General features: G+C 40.4%; 1 protein-coding gene across 3 annotated transcripts in view; it reads right to left on the reverse strand.

Annotated features, from left to right (window-relative positions):
* Nucleotides 1-752: 752 nt before the first annotated feature.
* LOC148758526 (NXPE family member 3-like) overlaps nt 753-25,144 on the reverse strand; it is a 30,431-nt gene continuing 6,039 nt past the window's right edge. For all 3 annotated transcript variants that reach the window (XM_088796720.1, XM_088796719.1, XM_088796721.1), the window contains 4 exons: nt 23,777-24,531; nt 13,227-13,306; nt 12,645-12,857; nt 753-2,199 (listed from right to left, as the gene is read on the reverse strand). In XM_088796720.1, coding sequence (XP_088652846.1) covers nt 1,667-2,199; nt 12,645-12,857; nt 13,227-13,306; nt 23,777-24,516 — 1,566 coding nt within the window. In that variant the 5' untranslated portion in view covers nt 24,517-24,531 and the 3' untranslated portion in view covers nt 753-1,666. The remainder of the gene's footprint in view (nt 2,200-12,644; nt 12,858-13,226; nt 13,307-23,776; nt 24,532-25,144) is intronic.

Genomic DNA, 25,144 nt, shown 5'->3' on the forward strand with positions numbered 1-25,144 from the left:
AGCTATGCTGAGGGGAGAGCTGAGGATGAAGGAATGTAGAATGAAGAGTGGAGGAGGGGGGTCGGCCCAGTGGCTCAGGTGATTGGAGGACCCTGCTCCTAACGCTGAGGTCACCCGTTCGATTCCCACATGGGACAGTGAGCTGCGCCCTCTGCAACTAAAGTGAAGTAATTGAGCTGCAACTCAGCTCCCAGATGGCCAGATGGCTCAGTTGGTTGGAGTGCATGCTCTCAACCACAAGGTTGCCGGTTCGACTCCAGCAAGGGATGGTGGCAAGAGATGGTGGGCTGTGCCCCCCTGCAACTAACAATGGGCAACTGGACCTGGAGCTGAACTGTGCCCTCCATGACTAAGATTGAAAGGACAACAACTTGTCTTGGAAAAAGTCCTGGAAGTACACACCGTTCCCCAGCAAAGTTCTGTTCCCTTTCCTCAATAAAAATACGTAAATAAATAAATAAGAATCATAGTTAAAATTCAGTGAACCCTTATGTGTCAGACAGCAGGCTAAGTACCTGACATGTGTTATCTCACGAAATTCTCAAAAAAAAAAAAAAAAGAAAGAAAGAAAAAAGTGGAGGAGGGAGAGAACGGGCACCAGTTGTGGCCCTGAGACCCGCTGCAGCAACGGATCATACTTGTAGGTACTCCAACAGTGATTATCTCCCAGTCATGGGATTCTAGGTAATTTTCATTTTCTTTGTTAATTGTTTCAGTCTTTTTCAAATTTTCTACAAAGAGCATGTATTACCTGTTTTTTAAAAAAGACTTTATTGGGGAAGGGGAACAGGACTTTATTGGCGAACAGTGTGTACTTCCAGCATTTTTATCCAAGTCAATTTGTTTTCCTTTCAATCGTGGTTCTTGAGGGTGCAGTTCAGCTACAGGTCCAGTTGCTGTTGCTAGTCGCAGGTGGTGCAGCCTACCATCCCTGGTTGGAGTCCAACCCGCAACCTTGTGGTTGAGAGGACGCGCTCCAACCAACTGAGCAATCCAGGAGCTCAGTGGCAGTTCAGCTCAAGGAGCCATGTTCAATCTTAGTTGCAGGAGGCACAGCCCACCATCCCACGCAGGAGTCGAGGAGTGGAACAGGCAACCTTGTGGTTGAGAGCCCACTGGCCCATGTGGGAATTGAACCGGCAGCCTCCGGCGTTAGGAGTATGGAGCTACAACCGCCTGAGCCACCGGGGGCGGCGCTGAGCATGTATTACTTTTAACAAATAGAGAAATATTTTATTTTACCAATAAGTCCATAAAAGTCTTCACATATACACTCAGGCTTTCCACTAGGGTGGCTCTGATAAACTGGAATGGAATCCATGTCTTAGGCCTTTGCAAGGCTTGTTGACACTCCACACAGAAACTCCAACACATAAAATGACAATCCTCCTTTACTGGATGTAATAGATGTTGCCAGCTCTGGCCCCACCCTCACCCTCTTAGCACTGCTTTTCCATGTGGGATCTAAACCTCTCAAGATTCACTGGACCACTGCTAAGCTGCTCTCCCCTGCCACCACCCACATCCCAATTCTTCCTGGTTGATTTTATGGCCTGTGCATTAGGAAGAGGTTAGGGAAGGGGTAGAGTCCACTGAGGGAAGGGCTTGCAGGCTTGATCACCCCTCCAGCTTCTCCATCCACACAGTGCCAGACCCGCAGAGGCTCTCAGGTGGGGCAGACGAAGGACAGGAGGAGGTCCACTTCATTGCCGACGATGAGCCGCCCTGGGTGGATGTCGTCGGGCACGGCCAGGCTGGAGGTCATTTCCCAGGCGTCCACAAAGGCCACACGGAGGTCGGCAAAGGCAGCTCGGAGGAGCCGGTTCACCTGCAGGGTGAACCAGTCGCTGCCATATACGGACTTGTAGCCAGTGTTGGCCAGTTTGATGACCACGAGAGTGCGGGGCTCCCGGGTCAGCAGCGCAGCCACAGCTGCCCGGATCCCTGCCAACCGTCGTGCAAAGATGGACGGAGGGAAGGTGGTGAAGTGGGCGCCCAGCCCCAGCACCACCACGGTGTGGGGACCCCCTGCCAGGCCCCCCAGCTCTCGGGCTACAGAGTGCAGGGAGGCCACTGGTGTGCGGGCGGAGCGCAGGGGCCAGCTGTGGGCCCGCCAGTGCAGCACTATGTTCCGAGTGGTCTCCACGGCCATCAGGGGCCCCGTCTGGTATGTGGCGTGCAGATCCATGGGCTTTAGGGCTGTGGAGAGGAAGAGAGAGGAGGCCTAGGAGTGAGTATAGGACTGTGTACCATCCTCTTGTACAAATGAAATTTCTAGTCCCCATATCCCAGGGCATAAGCATTCTGTCTCTAAACCCTAATGCTTACCCGCCCCACCCCCCAGTTTTCAAGGTTGCCAAGGATCTCACTATCATCCATCCTAACTCTTATTCAGTTTGCTCTTATTTCTCTAAGACATTTGACTTCTCCATGCTGAGTGACCTCTTCCAGAATCCTCTCTTTCTTGCCTTAACACTACATTATCCCATTTTTTCCTACCATTCTGGTCATTCTTTGCTCAATTGTCAGCTTCATATTTTCTTTGCATTCTGTAAATGTGGTATTCCCTAAAATTCTATCACTGTCATCCACTTTTCTTTACCATCTTCCCTTTGGGGAATTCATTCACTGCTACCTCCTCAGTTTCTGTCTAAGCCCTGATGGCTTCCTGAGCTTTGATTCCACACTTCCAATTGCCCAGGCAATATTTTCTCTCTAATGGCCACCATGGTCTTGAATATTTTGTACATTGCCTGGGTAGATGAGTCTATCATTTTAGCACACATAAATCTCTCTGTCCTGTACTTCCCCCTACTGTCCCACACCAGTCAGCTATTGTTTTGGTGACTTTCCAATGTTTTGTTGTTGTTTTCTTAGCTCTCCCTGGGGAGGACATTAGCCATATTTAATACCTCTCGGTGTCTCAGTCTGAACTCAAATAATTCACCAAGTCTCATTCATTATTCATTTTAAGGTTTCCTATGTACAAACATGCATCCAACTTTTAGTTTAGGCTCTTAGTAACTCTTGGCTGCATTCATCTAGCAATATCTTACAGGTACAAATTGGCACTGTTCTGGGTACTTTTGTATACAATAGTGAGAAAGAGACAGACATCCTTGCCCTCATGGACATTACTGTTTCTTGGGAGAAAGAGATTTCCTGATGCAGAAGGGAGGTTGGAAATTTTGAGGAACTGAAAGGAGGCTGGTGCTCCTGCTGCATAATGAATGGCACGAGGTGAGGTTAAGATACAGGCAAGGTCTGGTCACGCAGTTCCTTATGGATTATGTTAATGATTTTGATTTTTGTCTCAAGTAAATTTAAAGTGAAGGTGAGTAGCATGATCCAATTTACATTTTAAAAAGCTTTTGCTTGCTTCTTTGTGAAAATCTGGGGTGAAATGGGGAGCCTGGTTTAAAGGACTCTGTGATAGGCTTGGCAATGGTCAAGGATGAGGAGAAATAGGGATAAAAGCAAGAGGGTGACATTTATATATATATATATATATATATATATATATATATATATATATATATACACACACACACACACACATATATATATATTATTATATCTGTAATTTTTTTTCTTTTGGCAGCTAAATTTTTCCAACTTTGTAGAAGTATAATCAACAAATACAAATTACCTATATTTAAGGTGCACAACAGGATGTCTGACAGGATTACCACAGTTAAACTAATTAACATATTTATCAGCTTACAGTTACCATTTTGTATGTGTGATGAGAACACTTAAGATCTTCCTTTTTGAAACTTTCAAATGTACAATACAGAATTGTTAACTTCAGTCACCATGCTTTCATTACATCTCCAGAACTTACTCATCCTGAATAACTGAAACAGATATATTTTTGATGGCGAGTAGACAGGATTAGATAACTGGAAGCTGGAATTAAAAAACAGGAGGTATTAGTGAGTCCCAGGTTTCCAGTTTTAGCAGTTCGGAGATAATGCTGTATGTTACCTTTTGCAAACGGTGCACTGTGAGACTTGGCCCACATATCCTGATGAAGACAATTTTAAAAAGTAATTTTAAAAGTTTTTAAAAAGTCTAAGAGAAGAATGCCAGAATTGGAGATCCAAGAGATTAGAGTTTTTCTTAACTGGGGGTATTTGTGAGTAAAGATACCAGAGATAGGAATACTTTCTGCTTTTGGCTGAGACCCCAAAAGACTGACCTGGGATCATTTTCCAATCCATGGAAGTTCACTGAAAGGCAGATATGTATTCTGGAGGCTTTGAGGGATGGACGTAGCATCCTCCAACGGGGGAAAACCTAGTGTAACATTTCCTGTACTGGGCTAGAAACAGAAGAACTTCACTATGGATGGTGGTGTGTACTGTACTCCGAGGGATTATCTCACATGCAAGTTTAGATGGCTCACAAAACTTCCAACCTTGTTTCTAAACTGTAAGCACTCTTCTTAGATGTCTTCCAGAATGAAAACCCTTCTTCAACATAAAATAACATTGCGTTAGGTCTTACATTATACACAGAAGTATTTCGTCAAATAAAACATCCAGAAAACAATACAATATCACAAGACACTTCAAGAGGCAAAACAAAATAAGCTAAATGCATAGAGACAATAGACAACAGAAAGAAGCCATGGGGACTCCAGATACTGGAATTATCAGACACAAACTGTAAAGCAACTATGCTTACTGTGTTCAAGGGAATAAATGTCTAATTTGAAAATCTCAACAATGAACCAGAAACTATAAAAGAGATATTGAAGATTTGAAAAAGAATCATCTGAAATTATGGAAGTAAAAAATACAGTACCTACAATTTAGAACCAATGGTTGGGTTTAATAGCAGATTGGACACAACAAGAGAAAAGTAGTGAGTTGATACACAGATTGGAAAGAAAGACCCAGAATGAGTGAAGAGGGAAATAGATGAAAAGCACAGAAGAGAGGGAAGCTACAGAGAAGAGAGTGAGAAAAATAGAACACATTTAATTGGAGTCTCAGAGAAAAGGATGAAAAATAGGAAGAGGTAATATTTGAAGAGATCGTGGGTGAGAATTTCCCAGAAACAATTAACAACATAATGAAAGGCATCGATCTACTGTTTCAAAGATCCCAACAAAGCCAAAGTAGAATTTGTTGAAAAATCCGCATCTAATCACATTTGATTGAAAATATAGAAAAAAATCAAATGAAAAATAACTGAAGACAAAAATTACCAATGCCAGGAATAGAATAGAGGCTACCACTAGACTCTGCAGACATCAAAGTATAATAAGGGAGTAGTACAAACAACTCTACACACATAAATTTGACATCTTAGATGAAATGGACCAATTTATTAAAAAGCACGAACTATTACAACTCACCTAATATGTAATAGATAATTTGAATAGCACTATAACCATTAAGAGAAATGTCAGAAACTTAACCAAATGCAATGTGTGTTCCTTGCTTGACACTAGCAGAAAAAAGATAAAGCATGCAAACAGTTACCAAAGAAAGTTGATACAGACCTTCAGGCAACTAGGAATAAGAAAATTTTCTTCATAATGATAAAAAGTTCAATTTTCCAGGAATTTGTAATAACTCTAAATAGCTATGCATCTAATAATATAGCATTAAATAAATAAATAAGGCAAATTTCAAAATTCACGTGGAAAAGTGGGAAAAATCACAATCATTCTGGGAGATTTTTATACATATCTCTTTATAACTGGTAAAGTAAATAGACAACAATTAGTAATGATGTAAAGATTTGAACAACATGATTTAAAAACCATCCCTATTTACACACAGAAACTATCAATTGCAGAATACCTATGTGGAACATTTAGAAAATTGATTGTATACTGGTCCAAAAAGTGAGTTTTCATCAAATCTCAAAATATTTCAAAATTTAAAAATATGACCTCTGGTCACAATGAAACTACATTAGCAATCAATAACTAAAATAGCATTAACCAAAAGATATATCATGTTCAAACATCTCAGTTGGAATCACATTGAACTGCAGGTTCAATATAATCACAATTAAAATCACAACAGGAAAAAGTTTTTTTTTCAATTCCACAAGTTGATTAAAAGAGTCATATGGCAGCACAAAGGGCCAAAACAAAGGCCAAAGCTCTTTTAAAAAAGAGTAGAAATGTAGCTCCTGTCCACCAGAAATCCAAAATTATTACAGCACTATAGTAATAAAGACTGGGTGGTATTGGTGCTGAGACAAGCAAATAGATTCACTAAACAGAATAGAGATTCCCCAAACAGATAGACATAAGGACACCTGCTTCATGACGAAGATGCCCTGTAGAGCTATGGGGAAAAGATGGCTTCTCAGTCAACAGTGCCAGGTTAATCAGATACCCCAATATCCAAAACTTAAAAAAAAAAAGGTGTTCTCTCATGACTAATAGAAAAATTCAAATGAAAACCACATAAGCCACTATGATACACCCATACTTTTTGCCAAATATAAAAAAATGATAATATCAAATGTTGGGCAAGAATGTGGAACAACAAGAACCCCTGGTGAAAAAGTAAACTGGTAAAAACCACTTTTTAAACATTGGCAGAACCAAAAAGTCTAAAGATGTACCTACTCTCTCATCAGCAAAACCATCACCAGGTGACATCCTACAAAAATACAACCTCATGTGGACTTAAAGTTACTTGTACAAGAACATTTATAGCAGCATTATTCATGATAGTCCTATCAACAGTAGAATGTAAAACTGTAGTGTGATATAATCATACAACTAAATACCATGTAGCAGTGAAAAGGAATGAGTGACAATCCCTTGAAAGAATATAGATGAATTTTATATACAAACCCCCCGCCCCAGACACAACAGAAATCATAGTGTACGTTTTCATTTCTATGAAGTTGGAAATCAGGCAAAATTCATCTCGTATATTGTTTAGGAATGCCTAATAAGTTGGCAGAACTATAAAGAAAAACAAGGGCTTAAATATTAGAACAGAATAAAGATTTCTAGAATAATGGGAGAGAGAGAGAGGGAGTTATAACTTGGAGGAGACATGGTACCAGGAAGGCTTCTGGAGTGAGATTCTCATTCTCTTTCTTAATGGGGGTGGAGGTTATATGGGTGATCATTTTATAACAATGGAAACTGCTTTATGAATTTTCTATGTTATATTTTATAATAAAATTTTTAATAAAATTATGCACACTGATTAATATAAAGGTCTATCAATTAATTTCACAAATCTGCCACCTGCGCTTATATTGGAAGCATCGTACAAACAGCTCGGTAAGGTTTCCTACCCTTGGTATGTCAATGTCTCACAGATGTGTTTGTGTCGATAATGTGATGGTGTCTTGCTGAGTGGTGTTCATTATTGTTGTTTCATGTTTTTGTGTGCCATCGCGAGAATGTCTGAGCTTGAATTAGAGCAAACGAACAAACATTAAATTTCTTGTTAAACTTGGCAAGAGTGGAAGTGAAATCAGGGACATGTTAGTCCACATTTATAGAGATAATGCCATGAAGAAAACGGCAGTGTACAAATGGATTAAATGTTTTTTTGAGGGCGGAGAAGACGTCACTGATGATGAGAGGTCAGGGCGGCCAGTAATGAGCAGAACTGATGAAAACATTGCAAAAATTTGTCTAATTGTGTGTCAAAATCATCGGCTGACTGTGAGAAGCATAGCAGACCAAGTAAACATTGATAGAGAAACAGTTAGGAAACTCTGAACTGAAAATCTTGGCATGAGAAAAGTGTGTGCAAAAATGGTCCCGAAGGAGCTCACTGATGAACAAAAGCAAAGGAGAGTCGAAGTTTGCCAAGACCTTTTGGAGAGGCAAGACGATGTTTTGGGCTGTGTTATCACTGGTGATGAAACATGGGTGTACCAATACGATCCTGAAACAAAGCGTATAAGTGCACAATGGAAGTCAGCCAATTCTCCATGACCAAAAAGTTCACTCAGCCTAAATCAAAATTCAAAACGATGTTGCTAACTTTTTTTATATCAGAGGGATTATTCATTATGAATTTGTACCAAATGGACAAACAGTTAACTAAGTTTACTATTTGGAAGTGCTGAAAAGGCATTGAAAAAGTTAAGACAACCCGAACTTTTCACCAACAATTCATGGCTCTTGCATCACTACAGTGCACCAGCTCACATCACAGTCTGTGACTAAGTTTTAGGCAATAAACAGATCATTGTATTGGAACACCCTCCCTACTCACTTGATCTGGCCCCCATTGACTTTTTTCTTTACCTGAAGATAAAGGAAATATTGAAAGGAAGACATTTTGATGACATTCAGGACCTCAAGGGTAATACAACAACAGCTCTGATGGCCATGCCACAAAAAGAGTCCCAAAATTCCTTTGAAGGGTGGACTAGGCACTGGCATCAGTGCATAGCTTCCCAAGGGGAGCACTTCGAAGGTGACCACAGTGCTATTCAGGAATGAGGTATGTAGCACTTTTTCTAGGATGAGTTCGCCAACTAAATTATCCGTTTTTGTATGCTGATGGGGATGTGACGGAAATTATGCTGTTGCTGTTGAGAGGGAAGGTGATTTAGGAGGGAAGGGAGAAATTGGTGGAGAGATGTCCTTGAACGGGTAAGAGGGGAGGAGACCTAGAGCTGAAGTGGAAGGAGCATGGAGAGTTCATTTTCAAAAACAGGTGGCAATACAGAGAATACTACTACAGATGCTGGTAAGAGAGGAGGTGTGGTGGTGGAAATCTGGAATTTCACTTCTGATTGCTTTGTTTTGTTAAGAAAATATAAGGGTCGGCAGCTGACCATGAGGATGAAGAAGGTTTCGGGAAAGGAGAAGCTGTGACATCGTCAACAAGGCCGGGGGTTCAGTCGTCCAGGACAGTGGCTCTCAAACTTCAGTGCCCATCAGCATCACCTGGAGACTTGTTGAAACACAGACTGAGCATCTCCCCAGAATTTCTGATTCCGTAGGTCTGGGATGGGGCCTGAGAAGTTGCGTTTCTCACAAGCTCCCAGGTGGTGCCGATGCAGCTGGTCTGGGGACCACGTTTGAGAACTGCTGGGATTACTGTGCAGCATTAGCGCATCCCAGAGGTTTGTGGTCATGATTTCAAGTGAACAGTCAGCATGGAGGAGTGAAACTGCCTCAGACGCATCTTTCCTGACCATTCTATCTTCCTCTGCCTCACTATCTTCTACTTCCACAGTATTTTTTCTCACAGAACTTCTCACTATCTGTGACTTGTTTCTGAGTCTTTCCATTAGCGTTTATGCACAACAAAACAGGAATGTTAGTATTTTTGTTGTTGGTCACTGTTATGTTGTCATAACATAGAACAGTGCCTGAATATCACAGGTGCTCAATAAATATTTATCAATGAAAAACAAGAAAGGATGGAAGGAAGGAAGGAAGGAAGGAAGGAAGGAAGGAAGGAAGGAAGGAAGGAAGGAAAGAAAAAAGGAACGAAGACGAGAGACAGGAAAAACAAATTACCACACAAGCAACTCAATTATCGTATTAGTTTTGACTATTAATAGAAAAATATTTACATAATTATAAATATAAACACTGTGCACTGATATGTCTAAAATTAACATAAATGCAATGGAAAAGTGGGAAGGGGAGGCTAGCTAGGTGCTTACCACAGTATTTTCTTTTCCTGACGACTATATTTCCCAAATTCTCTGTTTGGACCGTGACTGAATTGTAGTCATTGGAATGTGAGCAGTAAAGATGTACGCCACTTCCATGCCTGGACATAAAACACCCATACAATTCTCTGTTCTCTCTCCCTCTCCCTTTTCCTCTCTTTCTCTGTCTCTTTCTCATCATCAGTGGGTTGGGTACAGAGGATCCAGTAGTGATCTCGGGAGGCCCCAGGGGACAGTGGACACATAGGATGAAAGGAACCTGGATTCTAGAGTTACCGCTCTGAGGACAACAGTGTGGAAGCCTGCTCCCAAACACTGGACTTTGGCTGAGTCCAACTTTCAAGCAACTGAAATTCTAGGGTTATTTTTATTTCAGCAAAAAAGAGAAATGTCAAAAATGGACTCATTAGGAATTGCTAGTGTATCAGTCAAGGTTCAATCAGGAAAAAGAAATCACACGTTAGTTTGAACAAGGAAAATTAATGTAAAGAATTATTAACTATAATAGGGGAAAGGGAATTCTAAAGAATACTATAATGATGAGGAAGAGAACCTGAATTCTGGAATAATTCTTTAGCTTACTAATGTGCTCTAAAGTAGTATCCTCTGCTCTTTATTCCTTCTTCAGAGTTTTTAAAGGATATTTTCATTTGCAAAATGTCTAGTTGGTTCTTTGTAATATACAAGGAATTCAAAGTAACATATACCTTGATTAAAATACAATTGACCTCAGGAGGGATCCGAGTTTCCCTTCCCACTTGGTAGCAACATGGCATGAAACAGGTGGAGTGAAGAAATGCCAGTTGGCCCTGTGCTTGCCCACCCCGGTGTCAGTAGGGCAAAGGGTGGAGCTAAACGTAAACTTGTACCTTCACCCAGTGGCAACAAGGCTGTGGAATTGGTTCTCCATGTTCACTGGGGTGGCATGAGCCGGACCCAAAAGGGAGCTGAACATACACCTGGACCTGCGTGCTACACCTACACAGGGTGAGTGCTGGCTGAAAAGGACAAAGGTAAAATAAGACCCAGAGTCTCACAACATAAAACCCACATGTCCAGTAAACAATAGAAAATCATTCATCATACCAACAATCACGATAATCACAAATTTGAATAAGAAAAGACTATTGCCAAGTGCCAACACCAAGATTACTCAGATGTTGGAATTATCTGACAAGGATTTTTAAAGCAGCCATCATAAAAAAATGCTCGAGTGAGCCATTGTGAACACTACACACCGATTAGTATAGCTAAAATGTAAAAGATTGACTTTTCCAAGTGTGGCTGAGAACATAGAGCAACTGGGGAAATACATGGTGGAAACATAAAGTGCTATAGCAAGTTTGAAGAAGTTGGCAGTTTCTTAAAAAAATTAAACATATACCTACTATATGATCTAGACATTCCATTTTAAGGTATTTACTCAGGAGAAATGAAAGCGTATGCCCATACAAACATTTGTGTACAAATATTCATGGCAGCTTTATTTGTAATAGCTAAAAACTGGAAACAGCCCAAATGTCCATCAACAGATGAATGGATAAATAAATAATGGTATATCCATGCATACAATGGAATACTACACAACAATAAATAGGGAACGAACTATTGCCACATTCAGAAATGTGGACGAATCCCAATAAAATTATGCTGAGTGAAAGCAGCCACACATAGAAAAGAGTACACATTGTATGCTTCCATTTATATGAAGTTCTAGCAAATGCAAACTAAGCTAAAAAGACAGAAAGCAGATGTGCGGGTTGCCTGGGGACAGAGAAGAGTAAAAGGGAGGGATTAGCAAGGACTACCAGGAAAGCTTTCTGAGTGGTGGATCTGTTAATTGTCTTATGTGTGGACATTGTTTTCCAGATGTACATACTCGTATGTTATAATTTATCAAGCTGTCCACTTAAATATATGCTGTTTATGACTTGTCAGTTACACCTCAATAAACTGTTTAAAATAAAGGGGAACCTCAAATTAGGCCTAGTGACTGAGGGTGATGATATGGTAAATTTCTAAACTTTGCAGGAAGACAGGATTGTATCTGCACTACCCACCCGAGATTGGAGATAATATGTTTAAGTGGACTTTCCTCACACACCTGGTAAGTAAGGGCCACAATTAGCCGGTTGCTAACTTCACAAAAGAGTTCACAGAGATTATGACCACTGAATAGTGGGCCAAGTCCAACAGGCATTCAGGCTAGCTTTGGTGTTCTACCTTCCCACTCAGGTATCTTCAAGACTTGTAGTAACTTTGGAGTAGGTACTAGATGCTTGGACATAATTTTATTTAAAATAACCACTATAGACTTCAAGTGTTTAATTTTATTTTCTAAATGAGAGGTTATTCACACGTTCTGTCTGTGATAATGCTCTGTTTTCCATTAATCTTGACTTTTAGAAAAAATGGCACACATGGAAGAGTTGAGATTGGATTAATTTAACTTTGGAGGGGCTGAGGAAATGACACTCATTCAGCAAAAGTCACTCAGGTTTTAGGTGCTAAGAGAACCATAGCTCTATCAGCTGCTGGATAAGACACAACAGTGAGGCAAAGAAAGGAAAGAGAGAGAAAAGAGAGGAGGAGAGGGGAAGGGAGGTAAAAAGGAGGGAGGAAGAAATTGAGGAAGGTAGGGTACAAAAATCTGAACTTTATTTCTTTTATGTTAATTTTACTTAAGAGAGAAAATGTGGATTTTGTTTAAAAACTAAATCGGGGACTGTTTTTGTATTATCAGAAATTGTATTATTTGAAAGTTTCTTTTTAATGCTGTCATATGAATTCATTACATAACTTCCGGTCAACCAAATTGGAAAGCAAGCTTGGTGATGATAATTACATTCTTTCAGCTCTGATTCCTTTGCTCATTTGCCCTTGGAAAATTCCCAGGGTACTGCCCCAACCTCTGCAACATAGGAGTCTTGTCTCTCAAAGCCCTTCCTGTTCACCTCTTCCTTCCTGAGGCTCCAGGTGTCCTGCCCTCTCCCCTCAGGGCCACTCACATGGCACTTTGTCACGCAGATACTCCCACCATTGCCGAAGCGTGGAGTCTCCCATCATGTGGACAACGTGGCCAGCCAGGCAGCCCAGGATGCTGTCAACAGTGGGGAAGGAGCGGCTGGAGCAGGACAGCGAGTGCCACACTTCTTGGTGGTAGAAACCAGAGGGTTTTGTGGCTGGGAGGCCAGGATGGCACGGGGGCCGTGGGGACAGGGCTACAGGAAAGGGGAAAACAGAATACAGCTAACGTTTATAAATTACAAAATGCCAGGTGCTCCTCTATGCTCTTTACATGCAATATATTATTTCATTTACTCTTTGACAAAAATCCATGAAGTAGTATTCTTATCTTCATTAACAAGTGGGGACACTGAGGTCCTGAATTATTAATCAATTTACCCATGATCAAGAATGACTGGCAGAGATAGCATTTTAACCCCAAAAGTCTGACTTTACAGCCCATGTTACTAACCACTATGCTATACTGTCCTATCGGGGGGCTGGGGCTCTACTCCCAATCAAGGAATAAAACCCCTCCAAGTCTATTACCCGCTCAAACCCCAGCATATGCCAGCCCCACTCACCCAGGGTGCTGTTCTCTGGGGCTGCCATTCTGACCTGGATTGGAGAAATGCCCTGAGGGAGCTCGATGTCTGTCACTTTCCTGGAGAAACACCAAAATTGCGCATTGAGGGAGGGTGACCAGGTGAAAGCTGGAGACCAGTATTAGCATATGATGGTTGACTTGTGATTTCTACCCTAAATCCAAAGAGTTTGAGATAGTTACAATACAATTTGCACATTCACACTGTGAAGCAATTACAATAAAGAGTCAAAAAATAATGGAAGGAAGAGAAAATCATATCAGGAATCTGGACCTTCTGCAATCAATCTACACTTTGTCTCTCAGTCTACTCACAGTCCAGGTAATAAAAGAACATCGAAGCTGGGTTGCGTAGTTCTCCTTCTCTGATAAATGGAGGTACACAAGCATGCCAGGAAAGACAAACTTCCTGGCACTAAATTCTGGAAGAAACACAGAGCAGAATAATTTTGTGTTATGTGAAAACTCACAAAGAGCACCGTGTGAAATAACCAGGCTAATATCAACATTTGTAAATCATGTTGCTATTACATAGCCTTGATATGATGTGATGAAAATGTGACCTTATCTCTGTGATCTTCCTCCCCCAAGCTCATAATCCACCTTGTGGTGCCAGAACCCCAGAAAGTAGTTTCCAGGTTCTCGGCCTCACATAGACAGGTGCTGGCTCAGGTAGTAAATGGCCATCAACTATGATTGGATGGCCATCAGCTGTGGCTAGTTGGCTGTCAGCTGTAACCAGTGAGTCATTGGCCACTAATATAACTGCTGTGGCTTCACTAGCAGAAAAATGGGGGCTAGCAAGAAGATGGTGGCTGAGCTAACAAGAGCGGATTGCAGAGAGGTGGATACTGCCAGAGAAAATATAGTGATATGACTCCCCTACTTATGGCTCCATGGGTGTTCCTTTTTGCCCTCACCATATCTTGCGTTCTCTCGTGGGGAGCGGGAGCAAAGACCCCGCAGGCCACCCCACATGACACACCTCTAATTACACCAAAAACATCAGATAAATTTCAATAGAGAGGAATAATACAATACATGTATAATTAACCAATACTCCTCAAAACTGTCAAGGTCAGAAAAGACATCATCAAAATGGCGGCGTGAGGTGAGCCTCTGTAAATCTACCCTGGAATTTACAACTAATCGAACAACTATAACTCCACAAAGGACTCCCTGCACACCAGACAGGCAAGATGAAGAGGCCCACTACTGAATTCACCTAAAGGTGTGTGAATTCCGTGAACGGGAGGAGGAGAGAAAGGAGAAGTGCGGAGACGGATCCCCACTGGCTCAGGACGCAGACCTAGCTCAGTGCTCTGAGCTCGCTGCATGCCGAACTACTGAAGCTGCCAGAGAGGGAAGAACTTGGACTGCTAGGGCTCCGTTTATGGCCCACAGGGCTGAGGGGACAGCAAATAACACGGCTGAACCCAATGCTCACAGCAGAGACCTCGGAGCAAAGACTGAGGGAAGAAGGCTGAAAACAGTGGTTTAAGCTCTCACTGCTGCAGAGAACTGAAGCCTGAAGCAATGAGACTAGCTGCCCCCTCCCTACCCTCCCAGAGCTCGCCCCAACTCAACCGGCCCGGTGCTAGAAGTGGATCAGTAGCAGTGTCAGATCAAAAGAACAGAATATTTGCTGTTCTGGGAACTGTGGACCGCAGACACAGATTCACAGCCCAACTAGTTCTGGCTTAGGGGAGGGAGCTGTGGAAACAGGACCGGCTGTGGTGGTGGTCACAGCCATTGCTCTGGTCCACCTCTCTCAACTCACCCCACTCCTGGCCCCACCTATCTGGGCGGATCCCTGCAGGAGTAAACAGAACTGCTGAAACATACAGGCTCTGAATCTGGTGCAGGAAGAGCTTTGGAACTTCAAAAGCTCTCCGCATACCCACCAGGACACTGCGCCCTGCGAAACAGACGAACTATCAATAGAGGAGAAGCCTATATCCCAGGGAATCTCCCCATTGTGTGAGAAGTTGGAGTAGTGCAGAGAAAACACCTACAAGGACAAACATAGACTCAAAGTGAAAGGGTGGAAATTGACCCTCCAAGCAAATGGTACCCAGAGAAAATCAGATGTAGCCATACTGATATCAGATGAAAGAGACTTCAGTGTGAAAAAGGTAATAAGAGACAAAGATGGACATTTCATAATGGTAAAGGGGACTATACAACAAGTAGACATAAGAGTAATCAATATTTATGCCCCCAATCAGGGAGCACCAAAATATACCAAGCAACTACTAACAGAACTAAAGGGAGAAATTGACCAAAACACAATTATACTAGGGGACTTAAATACATCATTGACAGCTATGGATAGATCATCCAAACAGAAAATACATAACGAAATAGCAGCCCTAAATGACACATTAGATGAAATGGACTTAATTGACATATATAGAGCACTTCATCCTAAAACATCAGACTATACATTCTTTTCTAGTGTACACGGAACATTCTCAAGGATAGACCATATATTGGGACATAAAATCAGCCACAGCAAATCTAAGATTGAAATCATACCAAGCATATTCTCTGATCACAGGGCTTTGAAATTGGATATCAACTGCAAAAATATAGCAGGAAAAACACAAATACATGGAGATTAAACAACATAGTTTTAAAGAATGACTGGGTCAAAGAAGAAGTTAGAGGAGAGATCAAAAGATACATAGAAACAAATGACAATGAAAATATATCCAACCAAAATTTTTGGGATGCAGCGAAAGCAGTTTTAAGAGGGAAATTTATGTCATTACAGGGCTATCTCAAGAAACAAGAAAAATCCCAAATAAATAACCTCATGTTACACCTTAAAGGACTAGAAAAAGAAGAATAAGTGAAACCCAAGGTCAGCAGAAGAAAGGAAATAACAAAAATTAGAGCAGAACTAAATGAAATAGAGAACAAAAAGACAATAGAAAAAATTAATGTGACAAAGAGCTGGTTCTTTGACAAGATTAACAAAATTGACAAACCCTTGGCTGGGCACACTATGATAGAAAGAAATAAGGCACTAATTAACAAAATCAGAAATGAAAAAGGAGAAGTTATCACGGACACCACAGAAATACAAAGGATCATCCGTGAATACTATGAAGGACTATATGTCACCAAATTCAATAACCTAGAAGAAATGGACAAGTTCTTAGAAACATATAGCCTTCCAAGGCTGAACCATGAAGAACTGGGAAATCTAAACAGACCCATCACCAGTAACGAAATTGAATCAGTCATCCAAAACCTTCCCAAAAGCAAAAGTCCGGGCCCAGATATCTTCACTAGTGAATTCTACAAAACCTTCAAAGAGGGTCTAATATCGATCCTGCTCAACTCTTCCAAAAAATTGAAGAAGAGATAGTACTCCCTAATTCATTTTATGAGGCCAACATTACCCTGATACCAAAACCTGGTAAGGACAGCATAAAAAAAGAAAACTACAAACCAATATCTCTGATGAATACAGCGGCAAAAATCCTAGACAAAATTCTAGCAAATCGAATACAACAATGCATTAAAAAGATTATTCATCACGACCAAGTGGGGTTCATCCCTCGGGCACAAGGATGGTTCAACATACGCAAATCCATCAATGTGATACATCACATAAACAAAATAAAGGACAAAAATCATATGATTATATCAATTGATGCAGAAAAAGCATTTGACAAGATACAACATCCATTTATGATTACACACCTAATAAAATAGGTATAGAAGGAAAATACCTTAACATAATAAAGGCCATATAGGAGAAGCCCTCAGCTAATCTCATAATTAATGGTGTAAAACTGAAGCCCTTTGCTCTACGTTCAGGAACACAACAGGGCTGTTCCCTATCACCTCTGCTTTTCAACATAGTGTTGGAAGTCGTTGCCAGAGCAATCAGGCAAGTGAAAGAAATAAAAGGCATCCAAATTGGGAATGAAGAAGTTAAATTATCACTCTTTGCAGGTGACATAATGCTATATATAAAAAACCCTAAGGACTCCACCAAAAAGCTATTACAAACAATCAACGAATACAGTAAAGTTGCTGGCTACAAAATCAATGTACAAAAGTCCATTGCATTCCTATATACTAACAATGAAATCTCAGAAAAAGAAATACAAAAAACAATGCCTTATACAATTGCAGCAAAAAGAATAAAATACCTAGGAATGAACTTAACCAACGATGTGAAGGACCTATATACTGAAAACTATAAGACATTTTTGAAAGAATTGAAGAAGACACAAAGAAATGGAAAGACATTCCATGCTCATGGATTGGAAGAATCAACATAGTTAAAATGGCCATATTACCCAAAGCAATATACAGATTCAATGCAATCCCCATCAAACTCCGAATGGCATTTTTTAAAGAAATAGAACAAAAAATAATCAGATTTGTTTGGAACCACAAAAGACCCGAATAGCCAAAGCAAGCTTAAGAAAAAAGAACAATCATGGAGGTATCACACTTCTTGACTTTGGCTTGTACTACAGGGCTACAATAATCAAAAGAGCATGGTATTGGCAGAAAAACAGACACATAGACCAATGGATTAGAATTGAGAACCCAGAAATAAAACCACATAAATATGGACAGATAATTTTTGACAAAGAAGCTAAAAACATACAATGGAGGAAAGACAGCCTCTTCAATAAATGGTGCTGGGAGAATTGGATAGCCACGTGCAAAAGAATGAAACTGAACTTCTATTTGTCACCATGTACCAAAATTAATTCAAAATGGATCAAAGACTTAAGCATAAGACCTGACACAATAAACTGCATAGAAGAAAACATAGTGTGGGATTACATCAAACTAAAAAGCTTTTTAACAGCAAAGGAAACCATCAATGAAACAAAAAGGGATCTTACTGAATGGGAAAAGATATTTGCCAATGATATATTTGATAAGGAGTTAATATCACAAATTTATAAAAAACTCACTCAACTCAACTCCAAAAAAACAAACAACCCAATTAAAAAATGGGCAGAGGACATGAAGAGACATTTTTCTAAAAAGGACATACAGATGGCAAACAGACATATGAAGAAATGTTCAACCTCACTAACCATCAGAGAAATGCAAATAAAAACCACAATGAGATACCACCTCACCCCAGTCAAGATGGCTATCATCAATAAATCAACAAACAACAAGTGCTTGCGTGGATGTGGAGAAAAGGGAACGCTGGTGCACTGTTGGTGGGAATGCAGATTGGTGCAGCCACTGTGGAAAACAGTATGGAGGTATCTCAAAAATCTGAAAATGGAACTACCTTATGATCCAGCAATCCCACTCCTAGGTATCTATCCAGAGAAATCCAAAACTCCAATTAAAAAATCTTTATGCACTCCTATGTTTATTGCAGCACTATACACAATAGCCAAGACCTGGAAACAACCGAAATGCCCTTCAGTAGATGACTGGATTAAGAAACTGTGGTACATTTATACAATGGAGTATTACGCAGCCATAAAGAAGAAAGAAATCTTACCATTTGCAACAACATGGATGGACCTAGAGAACATTATGTTAAGTGAAATAAGTCAGAAAGAGAAAGACAAATACCATATGATCTCACTTATATGCGGAATCTAAAGAAAAGAATAAGTGAATGAACTAATCAGAGACAGTTTTGGAAACATGGAGGAAAAACAGAGGGTTGCTAGAGGGGCGGGAGGGTGGGGATAAGGGGAAGGTGAGAGGTTTTGAAAAATAGTCGGTAACCACAAGATGGTCATGGGGGTTTGAAAATTAATTTGGGGAACGTACAGAGGGATAGTGGATGGGGGGAGGGGGGTTCACACAGTGTGAGGGATATAAATGATAAACGTCTAAGTTTTGCTTTGTCTTGTGCACCTGAAACTAATATAAAAAAAAAAAAAAAGAAAAGAAAACATAGGTACTAAACTTATGGACCTTGGGTTCCAAGAGCATTTTATGAATTTGACTCCAAAGGCAAGGGAAGTAAAAGCTAAAATAAATGAATGGGACTATATGAAACTTAAAAGTTTCTGCACAGCAAAAGAAACCATCGACAAAATAAAGAGGCGACCAACTGAATGGGAGAAGATTTTTGCAAACAGTGCCTCCGATAAGGGGCTAATATCCAAAATATACAAGGAACTTGTGCAACTCAACAACAAAAAAACAAACAACCCAATTGAAAAATGGGCAGAGGACCCGAAGAGACATTTCTCCAAAGAGGACATACAAATGGCAAATAGACATATGAAAAAATGCTCAACATCACTAATCATCAGAGAAATGCAAATCAAAACCACCATGAGATATCACCTCACCCCAGTCAGAATGGCTATCATCAACAAGACAAATAGTAACAAGTGTTGGAGAGGCTGTGGAGAAAAAGGAACCCTCATACACTGTTGGTGGGAATGCAGACTGGTGCAGCCGTTATGGGAGGCAGTGTGGAGGTTCCTCAAAAAATTACGAATAGAATTACCGTATTACCCAGCAATTCCTCTCCTGGGTATCTACCCAAAAAATCTGAAAACATTTATACATAAAGACACGTGTGCTCCAATGTTCATTGCAGCTTTATTTACGGTGGCCAAGACATGGAAACAACCAAAATGTCCTTCGATAGATGAATGGATAAAGAAGTTGTGGTATATATACACAATGGAATACTATTCAGCAGTAAGAAAAGATGATATAAGAATATTTGTGAAAACATGGATGGATCTTGAGAGTATGATGCTAAGCGAAATAAGTCAGACAGAAAAAGCAGAGAACCATATGATTTCACTGATATGTGGTATATAAACCAAAAACAACAAAAGAACATGACAAACAAATGAGAAACGAAAACTCATAGACACAGACAATAGTTTAGTGGTTACCAGAGGGTAAGGGGGGCGGGGGGTGGGTGATGAGGGTAAGGGGGATCAAATATATGGTAATGGAAGGAGAACTGACTCTGGGTGGTGAGCACACAATGGGATTTATAGATAATGTAATACAGAATTGTACACCTGAAATCTATGTAATTTTACTAACAATTGTCACCCCAATAAATAAATAAAAAAAGCTGTCAAGGTCATCAACAACAGGGAAAGTACGAGAAAATGTCACAGCCAAGAAAAGCCTTGGGAGACATGACAACTAGATGTAATATGGTATTCTGGATGGGATCCTGGAACAGAAAAAGGACATTAGATTAAAACTAAGGAAAGCTAAATAAACCATGGATTTTACCTAATAATAATGTATCAATATTGGTTCATGAATTGTAAGAGATATAACACACTACTGTAAGATGTTAATGATAGGAAAATTGTTGGGGGAAAGTGGGTATGGGAACTCTGCACCATCTGCTCAATTTTGTAAATCAAAACCGTAAACTCTGGTAATAAGAAAATTCCAACAATTCCACACACAGGTGTTTATCTAAGAGAAATGAAAATATTTGCCCACAAAATTGATTTCGGCAAAAATTGTTAAAGCTACGCAATTGACAGCAACTTTATTCATAATAGCCAAAATCTGGAAACAACTCAAATGTTCATCAAGAGGTGAAAGGATAAACAAACTGTGGTCTATCCATACAATGGAACACCATTCATTAATAAAAAGGAGAAAAAGGAGAAAATTACTGATATGCAACAATATGGATGAATCTCAAAAAACATTTTACTGAGCAAAAGAAGTCAGATACAAGAGTACAAACTGCATGATTCTATTTTTATGCAATTCTAGAAAAGGCAAAACTAACATATACTTTCAGAAAGGAAATCAGTGTTTGCCTGGGCTTGGGGTGGGTGAGGGAACTTGACTGTGAAAGGACACAAGGGAATCGTCAGAGATGGTGGAAATGTTCTGTATCTTGATTGTGGAGACAGTTACACAAGTGTACACATTTATCAGAACTCATTGACTTGCACATTTGTAACAAATACATTTCATTGTATATAAATTACACCTCAATAAATTATATTTAAATTTTTTTAACAAAACAACAAATTCAGACAATAGGATTATGAGCTGCTGAGTAGTCTATAATTAAATAAATAGCTATTAAGAATACATATTTGTAGCATGAATGTATACATGAATTGCTGTCTCTAAAATTGATGGGCTAGAGTTCCACTGAGGCAGGAAATGCTGTTGGGCGATCTTTTTGTGTGTTTCCACCTCGCTGTCTCTCCCAGTCCTCAAAGCTGAGCTTGGCCCCTTACCTGTCTTTCTTCCTTCACTTCCCAAGGCAGGGGAGAGAGGGGCAGGGGCAGCATGTTAATTTACAGGAGCTTTCTCAACATTAACTCCGTTACCAGAAAATATATCAACCGGCACTCATCCTGACCTCCTACTCGCCCCATTTTGGAGAAGAGGTGCCACTGTACCCTAATGCTACCTCCTTCTGCAGCTTTTAGATTGCACCACTTTCTTTCCTCCTCCTCCTCCTCCTTCTTTTTTGCACCATCTTCAACTTCTGCCCCCCAGTTCTTTTCCCCCCAGAATATAAGCATAATCACATCTGCTGCACTGAATGAAGCACCTCTTCCACTACCTCTCCCTGTATCTACAACTCAGTCAGGTTCCTTTCCTTCAAAGGACAACTTCTTGAAAGACTCATCTGACCTTGTTATCTGCCTTATTTTTCTACTTTTTATGCACATTGTTAAAGTTACTTTATTATGTAGTCAACATCCAGCTCTAGAGGATCTTAACATTTAGCCAGGTTTGAACTAGATCTCTCTTTAGATAGAAATAAATCAATCACTAAAACAAAAAATGTTGGGGAGTTTGCAGAAAAACTGGACCTCTAAGACGTTGCTGGTGGGAATGTAAAATGGTACGGCCACTCTAGAAAATAGTTTGGCAGTTTCTTATAAAATTAAATATCCACTAATTACACAACCCAGCAATTACACACAGACATTTATTCCAGAGAAGTGAAAACATGTTCACATAAAAATCTAACTATGAATGTTTATGGAAGCTTTACTTACAATAGTCAAAAACTGGAAACAACCCAAATGTCCTTCAATGGGTGAATATATAAAAAAAAACTGATATGATGAAATACCAGGCTGCCATAAAAAGGGATGGATTATTGATGTATGCAATAACTATTTTCTATTGTAAGTACTAATTCTGTATCAATTATGTGTATTACAGGTATAATCTTCCAGTTCATATCTTGACTTAAACTATGTTTACGGGACTTTTTGTCATGAAGAAGTTTTTTATTTATATATCATCCCATTTATGAATATTTTCTTTTATGATTTAGAGAAATAGAGCATACAAATGGTTTTCAAGGAAATATAGAACACAAAAAGTTTAGTCATCTGTTGTGTCACAAATAAATTCTCAATAAATTTCAAAGAATAGGTATTAGAAACCATACTTTTAGTCATAATGCAAATAAGTTAAGAAAAAATACAAAGATACCCAACTCCCTACCCTATATCTAGAAACTAAAAATAATTCCTAAATAATTCATGACTTAAGGAGGAAATCACTGTAGAAATTATAAAACACGTAATACTGAATAAAATGAAGCTCCCATAGACAAGATTTGGAGAATGCAGCTAAAACTATACTCAGAGGGAAAATTTATAGTCTTATAATTTTATCCCATATAAAGAGGATTGATGTATTGGTTAATTGTCCTGAATCATGAAATTAGAAAAAGGAAATAAATCTTAAAAGAAACAGAAACAACAAATATTAAAGTTACCAACGGAAACAATTAAAATAGAATGGAGACTTAATTTTCCTGGTCATATAGCAGACCCAAGTATTCACGACAAAAATACACTGAGAACAACTAAAAATTCGGACAAAAAGGTTTTCTTAAAAATATTTTTTAAAATGGATTTTTAAATAATTGAAAAGCTAACAAAGTAAAGAATCTTCAGATGAAAAGAAAAGTGTAGGCAGGAATTTAGAGAAATGAATGATGCATTCAAGGCACTTTTGCCCTGAGGTGATTCACACTGCCTTGAATATTTCATTTCTTATCATTCCTGGAGAATTCCAGGAAATCAACTGTAATCTTCCTAAATGGATATCCGGACCAGTTTTTTGTGATATATACTGTGTTTTCCCAAAAATAAGACCTAGCCTGACAATCAGGTCTAATACATCTTTTGGAGCAAAAATTAATATAAGACCTGGTCTTATTTTATGATAACAGAAGACTGAGTATTACATAACGTAATTAATATAATATAATACAAAATAATATAATATAATATAATATAATATAATATAATATAATATAATATAATATAATACCGGTCTTACATTAATTTTTGCTCCAAAGACGCATTAGAGATGATTGTCCAGCTCGGTCTTATTTTGGGAGAAACAGGGTATCTATCTGTGTAGAAAAGTCTGTCACATAACGGTGCTAAAAACACATGTGTTGAATGAGAGTATAAATAAATGAGGGTGTAACCTGGGGAGGGCCATTGGGTCACAGGGACAATATTCAAAAGGCAGGATGTGGCTTAGGGTGGGGCCAGCATCCCACATTCTGGGTTTTCTTACCACGACAGCAGGGCCTCATCCTGTGGTGTAGTCACTTTCAGGTAACGCCCACTTGAGTGCCCAACTAAAGAGCTGCAAGGCAGGGTAGAGGGTCGAGCACAGAACCAGAGCTCACCCGAATCCACATCCCTGTACTGGCAGGTAGGCCCTCTTGTTCCAGTTGACTGGGGGTCAACATTGCAAATGACAGTCTCTTCAGTTCCTGTGGGGCCCCGAAAGTAGCCCACAAAATCAACTGTGGCCCTTTTCTCTGTCCAGATTCTTCGCAGAACCCCAACTGCCTCGCTGGAGTGGATCAGGCGCACCTGTACTTGGGCCTTCCCAGCCCAGAGCAGGGGGAAGGACAGCAAGTATGTGCCGTTCTCCAGATCCTGGACATCCCCAGGGAGCCCAGCCTTCAAGTCAGGCCCCAACAGCTGAGCCCGAAACAGATCCCCACCATGGGTCTTGGGTCGGCCCCGGTGGTCTCTGGCGATAAGGATGGCCTCCAGGGAGCCTCTCAGGGCATAGCTGGTCTGGGCAGGACCCCTCAGGTGGTAGGTGGAGGCCTGGGGGCTGGTGGAGGCCAAAAAGTCCCCCTCATCTCCTGGGGTCAGAGGCCAGTACAGGAGGTGGGTGAGGTTGGCCAGCTCCTGGGGGAGAGAGTCCAAGAGGGAGGGAGATGCTGTGGACTCAGAGGCAGATTGAGAGGCAGGGCGGGGTGCGGGGGGCCGAGGGACGGTGCTGTTAGGCCAAGACATCTTGAAATAGAGGACCTGTGGGTAGAGAAAGGAGACTCTATCAGTGGTTTGTGTTTCCCTCACTTTCTTCTGGGCAGGAGCTGTCCACTCACCAAAGCTAGTCCCCTCTGCCAGGAGTCCTATCCTGCCTGCACCAGGCTGTCTGTCACTCATCAGCCTCGTGTCTGAGTCATTACCACATTCATCTTGTGTGAAGGTGAAGTTATGTCTCTGGATCTCAACTGTCTCCTTATCTCAGCCTTATTCCCTCTACTACCACCTTCCCCACACCCCCACCCACCCCCTTGCCACAACGTACACAGAGATAAGTACAGGTCTGCATGACACTGTCACATCTATAGCTTTCCTCACGCCTCACAAGTCTTGCTTTCCTTCCAGAACCTGTCATTCTGATTAAGTGTCCTCTTTTTTCTTCCTAGTCCCTCTCTCCCACCATCTCCACCCTAGATTTCCAACAGAGTTGTGGGTGAGCAAGCCCATTCCTCAATGCTGCTGAGGGTTATAGAAGAAGGAGGTTAGACCATCCCCTAGGGAACTTCCTCTCTAATTGGACTCAGATTCAACTACAGAAACCATTGGAAAAGTGAGAAGCTGTAGAAAGGCACAGACACAAGTGTGAGTTTGAAAA

The sequence above is a fragment of the Rhinolophus sinicus genome, chromosome 3 (assembly GCF_057876585.1).
Source record: "Rhinolophus sinicus isolate RSI-liver-muscle chromosome 3, RSI-T2T, whole genome shotgun sequence".
Classification (NCBI taxonomy): domain Eukaryota; kingdom Metazoa; phylum Chordata; class Mammalia; order Chiroptera; family Rhinolophidae; genus Rhinolophus; species Rhinolophus sinicus.